The 12,080-nt window shown below is 43.3% G+C and overlaps 2 protein-coding genes across 4 annotated transcripts in view; both read left to right on the top strand.

Moving 5' to 3' along the window:
• Positions 1–1,121, top strand: part of BLTP2 (bridge-like lipid transfer protein family member 2) — a 28,563-nt gene extending 27,442 nt beyond the window's left edge. For all 3 annotated transcript variants that reach the window (XM_026517711.4, XM_026517710.4, XM_044390837.3), the window contains one exon: positions 314–1,121. In XM_026517711.4, coding sequence (XP_026373496.2) covers positions 314–496 — 183 coding nt within the window. In that variant the 3' untranslated portion in view covers positions 497–1,121. The remainder of the gene's footprint in view (positions 1–313) is intronic.
• Positions 1,122–1,415: 294 nt separating this feature from the next.
• Positions 1,416–8,603, top strand: RSKR (ribosomal protein S6 kinase related). The gene is made up of 12 exons (XM_026517391.4): positions 1,416–1,478; positions 1,951–2,220; positions 2,313–2,396; positions 2,514–2,582; positions 2,960–3,029; positions 3,253–3,357; positions 3,536–3,576; positions 3,821–3,848; positions 3,959–4,048; positions 4,133–4,221; positions 4,345–4,455; positions 4,892–8,603. The coding sequence occupies exons 1-12, from the start codon at positions 1,416–1,418 to the stop codon at positions 5,111–5,113; spliced, it is 1,242 nt and encodes a 413-aa protein (XP_026373176.2). The 3' UTR covers positions 5,114–8,603.
• The last annotated feature ends 3,477 nt before the right edge of the window (positions 8,604–12,080 follow it).

Below are 12,080 nucleotides of genomic sequence, written 5' to 3'. Positions count from 1 at the left end.
GAATGAAGTGAGCATCTTCTGTCCCTACCCTCTCCATGACTTTGGTCAGATGATTAAATTAGATGTTTACTGAGTATTTCATATATGTTAACAGCTGATTTTTAGGAAACTGTGGGCTGACACAACTTCAGGTTCAGAATGGGTTCTAATTAGACTGTAAGCTTATTGAAAGCAGAGATCATTTTATAATTTGAATTACCCCACTGTGCCTTCATGTAAGCTTAATAAATATTTATTGACTTGGTTCACATTGATTTATTCTGCCTGTACCACTAATATTTACCTTCCCTTGTACTCCTCTCTAACCTATCAGGTAATCAAAGAGAAGCTAAGGCTGAAGCCTGCAACAGGGTCTGAGGTCCGGGGAAAGCTAGAAACTAAATCAGACCTCAACATGCAACAGCAGGAAGAGGAGGAGAAAGCCCGGCTCCTCATCGGTTTAAGTGTGGGCAACAAGAACCCTGGCAAGAAGTCCATCTTTAGCAGGCGCAAGTGATCCAGCATCCAAGAGTGGCTTCAGTACAGGATCTGACTCTGGCTCAGGCCCCAGGGACTTGTGGGGTGGGAGGCACTTCCCTTTACCTATCAGGATTTGTGGGGGGTCAGGAGCCCACAGGGTACTGTGGAGAGGCACTGCTCTTTTAGCAGCTGGCCTGTTCCCTGCAGAATACGGTGGATAATAATGCTGAGTTCTACCTCGCACTGATGAGCAGGCCAAGGGCCAGAGAGGCATCAAGAGAGCAAGACCCAGGGAATGGGCCCGGGATCAGGATCTGGTTCCACTGCGGCCAACTGAAAGGGCGGGAGGGACAGTTCTGATCAAGTGTGATAAATTTTTATAGACCTATATATAAATATATACATATATATTTCTAAGTGTAACTGCTCTCCCTCTGTGCTAGAAAGTTGAGGGGAGGAGCCGATCTCCTGTTCCTCATTCCACTGCCTTGTATGAGAGGTATTAGGGTTCCGGGGGGAAATCAGCCCCTTCTCAGTCTGTGCCAAGTTCACTTGGGAAGATGGTAATAGGTGCCAGGGCTGGCCATGGGTTCCCTTGGGGTATGCCCTGGAGAATGGTGAGAAAATGACTTAAAGAGAAAAAATATATATTTTAAATTTGATTTTTTTTTTTTTTGGTGTGTTAAGTGCATGGGTTTCAACCTGTGTTCCTCCCTTACCATCAACTATCAACCTAAGACATATCCTCTAGCTACCATTCTAATGAGGATGGCCTCTTCCCTCATCTGTGAAACTATATCACAGATACTTCCCAGCTCTGGTTTGACATTGGCCTCCTAATAGGTCTCTGCACATTTTAGTGCTGGCTATGAGCCTATTCCTAACTGGGATGGGGGGGGGGGATAGGATATGGGGATAAGAGTGGGATTTGGCTGCATCAACTTGCATCTCTAGTCATGAATCGCAAGGAAGAGGCGGAGCTCATGTGTAATGTAGCATCAGGGGCAGGAATTGCTTATGTAACTGGGACAGCAGATTTAGCAGGAGGAGAGGAGGCAGAGGCTGTGGATGGGAACAGTGAGCTGTCGGCAGGGGCAACATGCCCCAGTGGCTGCTTCTCACAAGGTAGGCGGTGGGGCTCTGGCAGCCTGTTTAGGGGAGGTAAAGGGGGCATGGGCTTAAGGCCTGGGAACTGACTGGTGAGGAGAATGTTAGTGATGCCCACTGTGGAGGTGAACAGGCTATGCTGTGAAAATATCCCAACCCTGTACCAAGAGGCTCAGGCTGAATCTCTGATGCCTCAAGAGGAAAATGTCCAAATACTGCTCTCGTAGAGGATTTGAATCATGTCCAGGAAATCTAGGCCTTGGCCCAAAGCAAGAGTAATGGCAATTTTGCCTGGTGCTCAAAAACATATCCCTAAGGTTACGATTTGAGGGTATGTCTTCTAAGATGGGCAGAACTTGTAATGCTTCAAGGGTAGAAATTTAGAGTGGCTCCCTTGGTTCTCAGCAGGGTGGCAACATCCGGGGTCCCTGGGTCCGAGGCTGGAAGAGCCTCTGGTCAGGTGTGGGGACTACCAGGTCAGGTGTGGAAGAGCTGTGGGGACTACGGGGGCATCAGTGCCTACACCAGGAGCCCCTGGAGCCGGCCCCATTCCTAATAGAGAAGCCTCTGTCTGAGTGGCCAGTGCCTCAGTTCGTCAACCTTTTTCTGCCGGAGTTTCCCATTAGGCCCCTTAGGGGGCTTCACCAGCTGAAGGTAGGTCAGTCCCTGGAAGGGGTCTCAGTCTTGGGGAGACATCTAGGAATGGCCAGAGTTTCAATTGTGCTATTCTCCATTTCTCTGTACAGATTTTAGGCCTTGTGGCTAAAGGCTCCTTCGGAACGGTCCTCAAGGTGTTAGATTGTGGCCAGAAAGCAGTATTTGCAGTGAAGGTAGGGACCTAGGCACTCTTCCACATCATTCTCTAGTCCCTGTCTCCAACCTTGGTTTCAGAAAGGTTTGGTAGGCATGAATAACCTGTAGGAGTCATTACTCCTCTCCTTTTATAGGTGGTGCCCAAGGTAAAGGTCCTACAGAGGGACATCCTGAGGCAGTGCAAAGAGGAGGTTAGCATCCAGGTATGCACAGACCCCAGGAGTGGATCCTAGGAAGAATTAAACCACAGGTGGAGAAAGTACCTTTCCTGTCCAATTGCCCTGCTCTTCCTGGTTCTGCCCCCTTCCTCTGCTTCAACCAAAGTGGATCCTGGGAAAAGTAGTTATCAGCTGTTAATTCTAGGTCCTTCCATGGAAATCTGTCCAGCATGTCCTAGTGTGTTCCTCAGTATCATGCTAGTTTGGGGATTACCAGGCAGGCAGTCCCTACTTAGTTCACATGAACTGAGAGGTAGGGCAGCAGCTCCTTTTCTGCACAATCAGGTAAATCCTGACTTCTTGACTGCCTTGATCCTCAATGACCTTTTTCCTCCCTAACTTCCTGTTTTCTTCATTCCTAGCGACGGATCAACCATCCTTTTGTACACAGTTTGGGGGACAGCTGGCAGGGAAAACGGCACCTCTTCATTAGTGAGTGACTGGCCTCTCCTCATTCCCAAGAATCCTACTCTTGTACTTCCCGCCTGAGATTCCCCATCCCTTTGGCTTGTTCTCCCTTTGCCCTGTTTCCCTTCTCAAAGCACTTCTCTCTCCCAAAGGGAGAGGGAACAACAGGTGGCATCAGTTTGGGCAACAGGCCTGCAATGCCTTGAGCCCAGGCACAAATATTGCCTAGACTTCTGCTGCTTTGCAGTGTGCAGCTACTGCAGTACAGATCTGTACTCCTTGTGGTCCTCTGTTGGCTGCTTTGCTGAGGCCTCCATCCGCCTCTTTGCCGCTGAACTGGTTCTGGTGCTGTGTAAGTGAAACAAGAATGGTAATGGAAATGAGGGAAGAATTAAGAGGGAGGGGCAGAGAGAAGAGATTTGATACTAACTATGGAAGTCAAAGAACATGGATAGGAGAGGATGGGAGCTAGCAGGGAATCGGGAAAGAAGGAGAGCTTCAGCATGCCCCATGCTTGCTGTCATCCACAGGCTATCTCCATGATTTGGGCATCATCCATCGAGATGTGAAGGTAGAGTTAAGTGCTTTCTTCTTTGAAGTGGGCCTCAGTAAGAAGTTCCAACAGATCTAAGAAGGCAGTGGGGAGCTGAGAACAGCTGACCGTGGGGGCCTCATGAGTGCTAAGGATTTGGGCAAGGACCATCAAAGCATAGGCCTGAATGCTGAATAGGGCATCTTCCTCAGCTGGGAGGTAAACATGATGGAGGGTTGAAAGGAAGAGGATGACTAATAACTTCTCACCTGTGATTTTTCAGATGGAGAATATCCTTCTGGATGAACGAGGTAAGTCCTTTTCTTTTCCTAGCCCCAGAATGAGAGGACCCTCAGTTTGGGAATAAGTCATGGCTGATGAGGGGAGGAACAGAATGGTGCTGTTGCCTTATCTTTCACAGGTCATCTGAAACTGACAGACTTTGGTCTGTCCCGCCACCTGCCCCAGGGAGCCCATGCCTATACTATCTGTGGCACTCTTCAGTACATGGGTGAGAGAGGGGCTAAAGTTGGTGGGTAAGCATTGGCGGAAATCTAGCCAATTGATGTCAGTAACAACTGTCTTTCAAATCTAGCCCCAGAGGTCCTGAGTGGAGGGCCTTACAACCATGCTGCTGATTGGTGGTCCTTGGGTGTCTTGCTTTTCTCCCTGGCAACTGGGAAGGTGAGAGAATGGTAGGGATGTTGGGCAAAGCTCCTCTCTTTGCCCTGTAGCGGGAAGAAGACCTTAGGAAATCTTGCCTCATTCCTATCAAGCAATGACACTGCTCCCCCCCCCCCCACTCAGTTCCCAGTGGCTGCAGAGAGAGATCATGTGGCCATGTTGGCAAGTGTGACCCACTATGATTCTGAGATCCCAGCTTCTCTTAACCAGGGGCTCTCACTCCTGCTTCATGAGGTAAGGGTGAACACTATTTTCCTTCTTGACTACCAAACCATTCATTCTCTCCTTTCCCTATCACTGAAGTGATATTTCTCCATCCCTCTAATAATCTGGCCGGGGTGGGGGTGTGCTCCAACTTGATCGAGTACCACTTCACCACTTGCCCTCTAACAAGCACTTTAAATTTCAGTTCTGAGTTTCTCATCCTTCAAATATCCTCCCCATCCGTAACAGGTCACTTCTGAGAGAGAGGGCCAGTGCTACTCTCTTACCAATACAGCACCTTTATTCCCACCTTTGCCCCCAAATTAGCCTGTTTCTCTCTTTCAGATTTTCTCTAGGACTCTTCTTCCTACCCTCCACAGCTTCATGAACTTCTCCTTTTCCAGCTTTTCTGTTTAGCCCCCTTCTTATCCCAGTCCCTCATCCTTCATGCTCTATTTGCCTTCAGCTCTTATGCCAGAATCCCCTCCATCGTCTACGTTACTTGCATCACTTCAAGGTCCACCCTTTCTTTCGGGGTGTGGCCTTTGACCCAGAGCTCCTACAGAAGCAGCCAGTGAACTTTGTCATGGAGACACAAGCTACCCAGCCCAGTTCATCGGAGTCCATGCTTTTCAAGGATTTTGACTGTAACCTGAAGTCCTACCTGGTCCATCCCAGCCTTGCTTGAGCCCCTCTACTGTAGATTGGGGCCCATCTGGGAACCTGAGGATTTCGTCCACTGCCAACTCAGTATGACCACTTTTATGATCCAGTTTGTTTTTAATCTATAGCCTCTTACCATTCTGTTCTACTTGTTGGACCAGAGTTCAAATCTTGGGCATTCTGCTATTGGCAGCCACAATTGGCCCGATCCCTCCCCACCCCCTAATCAACATCTCAGATCACAGTGTTGACCTTTTCCTTTGCTTCCTTTCTCCAGCGCTCATACCCTGAAGCTTTCAGCCAGAGGCTTATTCTGCTTTTCCTGTTCCTTGTCTCTCTGCCACATTTCCTTTCTTTCTTTTTATTTATTTATTGGAGGGGGGAGGGGCAGAAGGAGACAGAATTTTAAGCAGGCTCCATGCCCAGCGCAGAGCCTGATACGGGGCTTAATCTCACAACCCTGAGATCATAATCTGAGCCAAAATAAGGAGTCGGATGCTTAACTGACTGAGCCACCCCAGGCGCCCCTGCCATATTTGCTTTCTTGAGCAATAATGACACTTCATGGGGTCTCAAGGTGCTATTTATGTATTTTTAATAGGCTTGTTGGAAGCAGTATGAATGTTTTTCAAAGGTCTCATAAGCTGGCATTTTAACCCCTAAATATGCAGCTAAAACATGATCTTGGGGCTCAGAGCCTGTCTGTAATAAATCTAATTTTTAAAAATTTCCAGTGAATCTAATAGCCGAATGTGAGGAACAGGAACCAAAACAAATGTGAGTTAAATGTCTTTTCTAGGGCTGATTGGTATAGCTATTGAATTTTTTTTTCCAAAACAAAACGTCTTCAAAAGACAAGATTCTTAAACTGATCATTTCCCTAGATAGCCTAGAATTCAGTTTCTGATGGGCCAACCAAGGGATTAAGAGGCATGATGTCAACCTTAAGATTTAAGGTTAGATGTACTTCAAGAACCTTTTCCTTTAGTTAAGGAAAATCATCTGGACCTTAAATTTGTATATATTTCTGGCCTTTACTGACTTCTTTTCATTTTTCTTAAACTAACTTCTCAAAACTTTTTTTAAACAAAATACAGTTCATTTATATATTTAAGTAATCTCTACACCCAATGTGGGGCTCAAACTCACAACCCCAAGATCAAGAGTCGCATGCTCTTCTGACTGAGCCAGCCATGGGCCCTTCAAAATCTTCATTTTTATTATTCTTCAGTTATATGTGATCTCTCTTTACAGACCAAAGAGAGTCTGGAACACCCTGTATACTTGTGTTTACTAATTCTGTTCCCTGGATTAAGCCAGATTTTCCCTGTACATAGCTGGCATTTTATTGGCCTCTGCAAAATTGCTTTTTCTGGATTGTACTTTGGCAATCTGTAGGAAAATCCCTATGAAATTTAATTGCTGTGGATATATTAAAGGGTATTCATTACAATTCATAATGTTCCATTTAAGGGTGCATGGGAGAAATTTCCTCTGGACCCAGCTGTGCTTTTCCTGAATTGCTGTTTGGTTTTTACCTTAAAGACACTAAATATTCAACAGACTGTATTTTTCTCTTCATATCAGTGCAAGGCCACTTAGAGCCTAATTTGCAGTCCACTTCCAGCAAGTGTTTAGGACTTCATGTTGTATATTTTGTATGCTAGCCATATTCTTGGTTCCATCTTCATTTTCCACCTTTATTTTCTTTTTTCTGTTTTAATCTTTTTTCTTACTATAGTATCTGCAACTTTGTAAGCCTTTTTGGAACAAGGTTGGGATATAAATGAATAAATAAGTGTAACATTAATTCTTTTGATTATCCATTTGTTTATCTTTAGACACTTTTTTAGCTTTACTACATTTTTTTTTTTAAGTTGTAGTGACCAGAACTGCATATTGGATAAAACCCCTGAATACTAGAAATAGGAATTAATGGTTTCTTTTTTTTTTCTTTTTAAATATTTTATTTATTTATTTGACAGAGATAGAGACAGCCAGCGAGAGAGGGAACACAAGCAGGGGGAGTGGGAGAGGAAGAAGCAGGCTTATAGCGGAGGAGCCTGATGTGGGGCTCGATCCCAGAACGCTGGGATCATGCCCTGAGCCGAAGGCAGACGCTTAACCGCTGTGCCACCCAGGCGCCCCGGAACTAATGGTTTCTAAAGAAGTTAAGAGTATTAGGCTGGTACTTGGATCCGCCAGTAACTATCTCAGAGTCTTTACATAAGTTATTTTAACTTCTCTGGATCTTAGTTTCCTATATATAAAATGAGGGGGTTATAATCACTGGTTCTTGATTGTAGGGAATGGGCTTCAGAGTTCTGTGATGCTTTTTCAAAGGGCAGATGTAGATGATTTTATGATATTGTGTGTCTGGACCAGTGTTAATTAATGTTCAGGTCACCTAACATTATATAGCCCCTCTGGTCACAGCAGCATATTGGGTTAAGGTCTTTTGGACATGGTTGACATGTCACTAGGGTCCCTTCCTTAGGTAATATTAGGTAGCTTTGGGACCATAATCATGTAAGTGTAGTTTGAATCATTTATCAAATGTGGACATTTTTAATGTACTCTATTCAATCACTGGGGCACTACAGCAGTGATTCTCAGGGTAGTGTGGAGGGGGTGACAGAAAATCAAAGTTTCAGAAAGTATAATTTGAAAAAGCACTGTCTTCACCCCCAGTTCTGATATGCTCATCCCTGGAAGACATTTTTTCCTGCCATCCTCCACCCCTATTTAGAATCACTGACCTATAAATAAAATACCTTTTAATTATTCACATGAAATTCACTTAAAAATATTTTTATATACAACCTGATATCATCGTTTAAGTCTGTGCTTTTTCATTACCTAGAAGAAATCAGATATACCTACCTATCAGTATGGATATTTTATGCTGTACTCCCTTCTATCTTTTCTAAGAATGTAAATGTAAGATTAGTCTTAACCCCAATCCTTATATTCTTCTAGAAAAGTGTCTTTGTAGTTCTACTCATTGTTTCTTACCTCTAAGTTTACCATATATCAATGTGTTCATTTGTTCACTGATTTAACAAATTGGTAATCACAATTCCTTAGCTACTTCTTTAAATAGTCTTCAGTGTAAAAATCTTGTCAAAGCTTTTTCAAAATAAAATCATATTCATTGCATTATTAATCCCCATTCAAGCTGAATTGTGTCTCCACTGCACTCCCCCTCCCTGTATTCATACGTTGAAGCCTACACCCCAGTACTCCAAATGTAACTGTATTTGAAGACAGTCTTTAAAGACATAATTAAGTTAAAATGAGGTCATATGGGTTGGCCCTAATCCAGTGATTGGTGTCTTTATAAAGAAGAAATTAAGACAGACACACAGAGGGAAGACCAAGTGAAGATATAGGGAGACAACAGCTATCTACAAACCAATGGGAAAGCCTCAGAAGAAACCAACTCTCTTGACACCTTGATCTCAGACTTCTAGCCTCCAGGATTGTGAGAAAATAAATTTTTGTTGTTTGCGCCACCCAGTCTGTGGTACTTTGTTATAGCAACTCTAGCAAACTAATACACTGCTATGATGAGTTCTAATAGATTAGTCAGGAATGATTATTTACTAAAAATCATGCTACCTTATTCCCTATAGTTTGGTTTTGCTTATATTCTGAGAACACATCATTATTTCCATGAGTTTTGCTGATTTATGGAGCCCCACTGATTAGCAGCTGTCACACTGCCTCCTTTGTTCAGTACTGCCATCACACACATCATACACACATACATCATTAATTGTAGCAGGGCTACTAATTCCACAGTTTCATCCTTGAGTTCACTTAGAACTGCCTGGTGCATTCTTCTTAGAGTTGCTGATTTGGGTTATGTATTTGGATTTTTACAAAATGAGTAATCTCTAATCCTAAAATTAAAAACTACAAGTGTTGGGGTACCTGGCTGGTTCAGTTGGTAGAGCATGCGACTCGATTTTGGGATTGTAAATTCGAGCCCCATATTAAGCATAGAGATTACTTAAAAAATAAAAGTACAAGTATTTTTAAATATTTGGGCCTCTCCTTCATATCATGTACAAAACTTAAGTCCAGATACATTAAAGATTTTTTTTAAAGATTTTATTCATTTATTAGAGAGAGAGAGAGAGCACAAGCAAGGGGAGAAGCAGGCAGAGGGAGAGGGAGAAGCAGGCTCCCCACTGAGCAAGGAACCTGATGTGGGACTCGATTCCAGGACCCTGGCATCATGACCTGAGCGGAAGGCAGCCGCTTAACTGACTGAGCCACCCAGGTGCCCCAGATACATTAAGGATTTAAATGTGATCGTCAAAACATTAAAAATTTTAGAAGAACATTTGGAAGATTAGATCTACAATCAAGGGATGGAGGATACACCTAAACCAAAACAGAAAATGAAAGCACTATAAAAGAAAAAACATTTACATAAAAATTTGAAGAATGAATGACTCAATCAAGATGGTCTTAAAAGAAAGATAAAAAAAACTCAACCACATAAAAGTCTTATGTGGGGACGTCTGGGTGGCTCAGTTGGTTAAACGTCTGCCTTAGGCTCAGGTCATGATCCCAGGGTCCTGGAATTGAGTCCTGCATTGGGCTCCTTGCTCATAAGGGAGCCTGCTTCTCCCTCTGCCTGCTGCTCCTCCTACTTGTGCTCGCTCTCTCACTCATGCTCTCTCTCTCTGATAAATAAATAAAATCTTAAAAAATAAAAGTCTTATTTGTAGGGCCAAAGATACCACTAATAAAGTCAATGGACAAAAACAGAGCTAAAAAAATTTGTATTGTGATGACAGGGTCTATCACACCAAACTCGTACAAATTAGAACAGAGAAAAACCCTATTTTTTTTTATAAAAGGGCAAGGAATATGAAGTGATAAATCAATTAATTACATCTATATCAGTTGACGTAGAAGGGTCTATACAAGGGGAACCTGGCTGGTTCAGTCGGTAGAGCATGCCACGCCTGATCTTGGGGTTGTGAGTTCAAGCCCCATGCTGGGAGTAGAGTTTACTTAAAAAAAAAAGAGAGAGAAAAAGTCTCTTACAAGACATTGAATGAGGAAGAAAAAATGCAGAAGTGTAAGAAATGATGCCATTTTTGTAAAGAACTCAATGCCTTCTTCCCCTCCGTGTGAGTGTGAGAGAGAACGTGAAAAAAATGGAAGGGAGAAAGGAGTAAGTACAAGTAGAGAAAAATAAAGACACTAGCCCTCAATCCCAGAGACCCCATTCTATACATTAATTGGGGGGAGGAATGTGTGTGTAAAGAGACATACAGAATCTGTGTATGTATGCATATGTTTTTACAAAGGTGTACACACTATTGATTATCTCAGGCAGGTAGAATGGAGGGAGGAGGCTTTGCCTTTAATACATCTTTGCATTGCATTGTTTCACTTGCTATAACAGGCATCTATTATTTTTACAATTCGCAAAACACCAAATTTAAGAATTGCAAAATGACACCAGCAAACATTCTGTTTATGTTACCTATTTAATGGTGTTTTCCCACTCATCTACCCTTCCATATCCCTCCTGATTTGCTGCTGTAAGTACCATATCATTTTGGCTACTCATGTAGCTTCTGACATACCAACTGCAACAAGGACTAAACATTCCAATTCACACATTTCTATGATACAAGCTTTTACCAGTAGCACTTAGGTTTTTGTTTGTTTGTTTGTTTCTGCCACTTTCCACCCTTGTTTCATTTGCTGAATCTTTTTGATTGACCAGAAGTACATACACCTTGGGATGCCCTCTGCTGAGTCTTGGGAAACCCCACGCTCAAGTTAGTGCTCTTACCTGGTCTTTCTTCCAGTTTTCCATTCAAGCAACTGTTATCCATAGTGCCTGCAGGCTGGGACTGTTAGGTTTCTAGAGCACTGCTGTCCCATAGAAGTACAATGTAAGCCCCATAAATCATTTTAAATTTGCTAGTAGCCACATTAAAAAGGTAAAAAGAAACAGGTGAAATTAATTTTAATGTATTTTACTTAACCTAATATACCTAAAATATAATTTCAACATGTAATCAATATTTAAAAAGTATTTTATATTCTTTTTTCCATACAAAGTCTTCGAAACCCAGTTTGTATTTTACACCTATAATACATCTCAATTTGGACTAACCACAGTTGAAGTGCTCAGTATTTACATGTGATAGTGGCTATGGTATCAGACCACAGGGTTCTACAGGAGCTCATTCCCTGAGAGCCCAACAGTTCATGACAGATTATAGTTCCTCCTCTTTGGATGATTTCCTTTTCTAAATCATTAAGACTTCAGAGTGTAAACAAGGTACAATGATTGTTGCAATGAACACACTTTATCGTAAACTCTAAATACTTACCGTTAGGCTGTTTCCAAAAATCGAGTCCACCTTCAACAGCTAGATTTCCCACGGAGGGGATTCAAGCTCACAGGGAGAATACAGTCCTGTAGTTACTTGACGGTATGGGTTGAAATCTCCACACTCCCAGTTACCACCGGTGGGGCTCTGCCAATTTCATTAGGGTTCAGTTTCTTGTCTGCAAAAGGATGGTATTTACAGCACCTACTTCACATGTCCTTAGGAGGATTAGAGGAGTTAATGTAAATAAAGCATTTGGAACAGTGTCAGTTTCCTAATAAACATTCAATACTGGTTAGCTGTCATTCCCGTACACTTGTAGCGGCCCTGAGGTAAGTCCCAGGAAAACACGAGAAATTCCGAAGAGGCTAAATTCCAGCCCAGGCCACCCCCGACGCAGGGCTTACGCGCGCGGACCCACCAAGCCTCGTCCCAAAACGCTCCACTCACCTCTCCCCTCCGCGCTCCCCCGCCGGCTCTTTCCGGTCAAGGCTGAGGCGCCAGGTAACTAAGGCAAACTGGGGGAGACACCTGAGGCCAGGCAACCGAAACAACTTTTCTGTCTGACAGGGTGTGAGGGTGGTCCCCTGGAAGCGGGAGGGACAGACTCCTTGACTCTCC

The sequence above is a fragment of the Ursus arctos genome, unplaced genomic scaffold, assembly GCF_023065955.2.
Source record: "Ursus arctos isolate Adak ecotype North America unplaced genomic scaffold, UrsArc2.0 scaffold_24, whole genome shotgun sequence".
Lineage (NCBI taxonomy): Eukaryota > Metazoa > Chordata > Mammalia > Carnivora > Ursidae > Ursus > Ursus arctos.
The sequence above is the reverse complement of the archived record's forward strand: the minus strand, read 5'-3'. Positions and strand labels throughout refer to the sequence as shown.

Coding starts and splice junctions, on each gene's coding strand:
- RSKR (XM_026517391.4), top strand. CDS start 1,416: ATGAATCGCAAGGAAGAGGCGGAGCTCATGTGTAATGTAGCATCAGGG. Junction 1,479..1,950: donor CAGGGGCAGGAATTGCTTAT/GTAACTGGGACA, acceptor GTAGAAATTTAG/AGTGGCTCCCTTGGTTCTCA. Junction 3,030..3,252: donor AAAACGGCACCTCTTCATTA/GTGAGTGACTGG, acceptor GCTGCTTTGCAG/TGTGCAGCTACTGCAGTACA.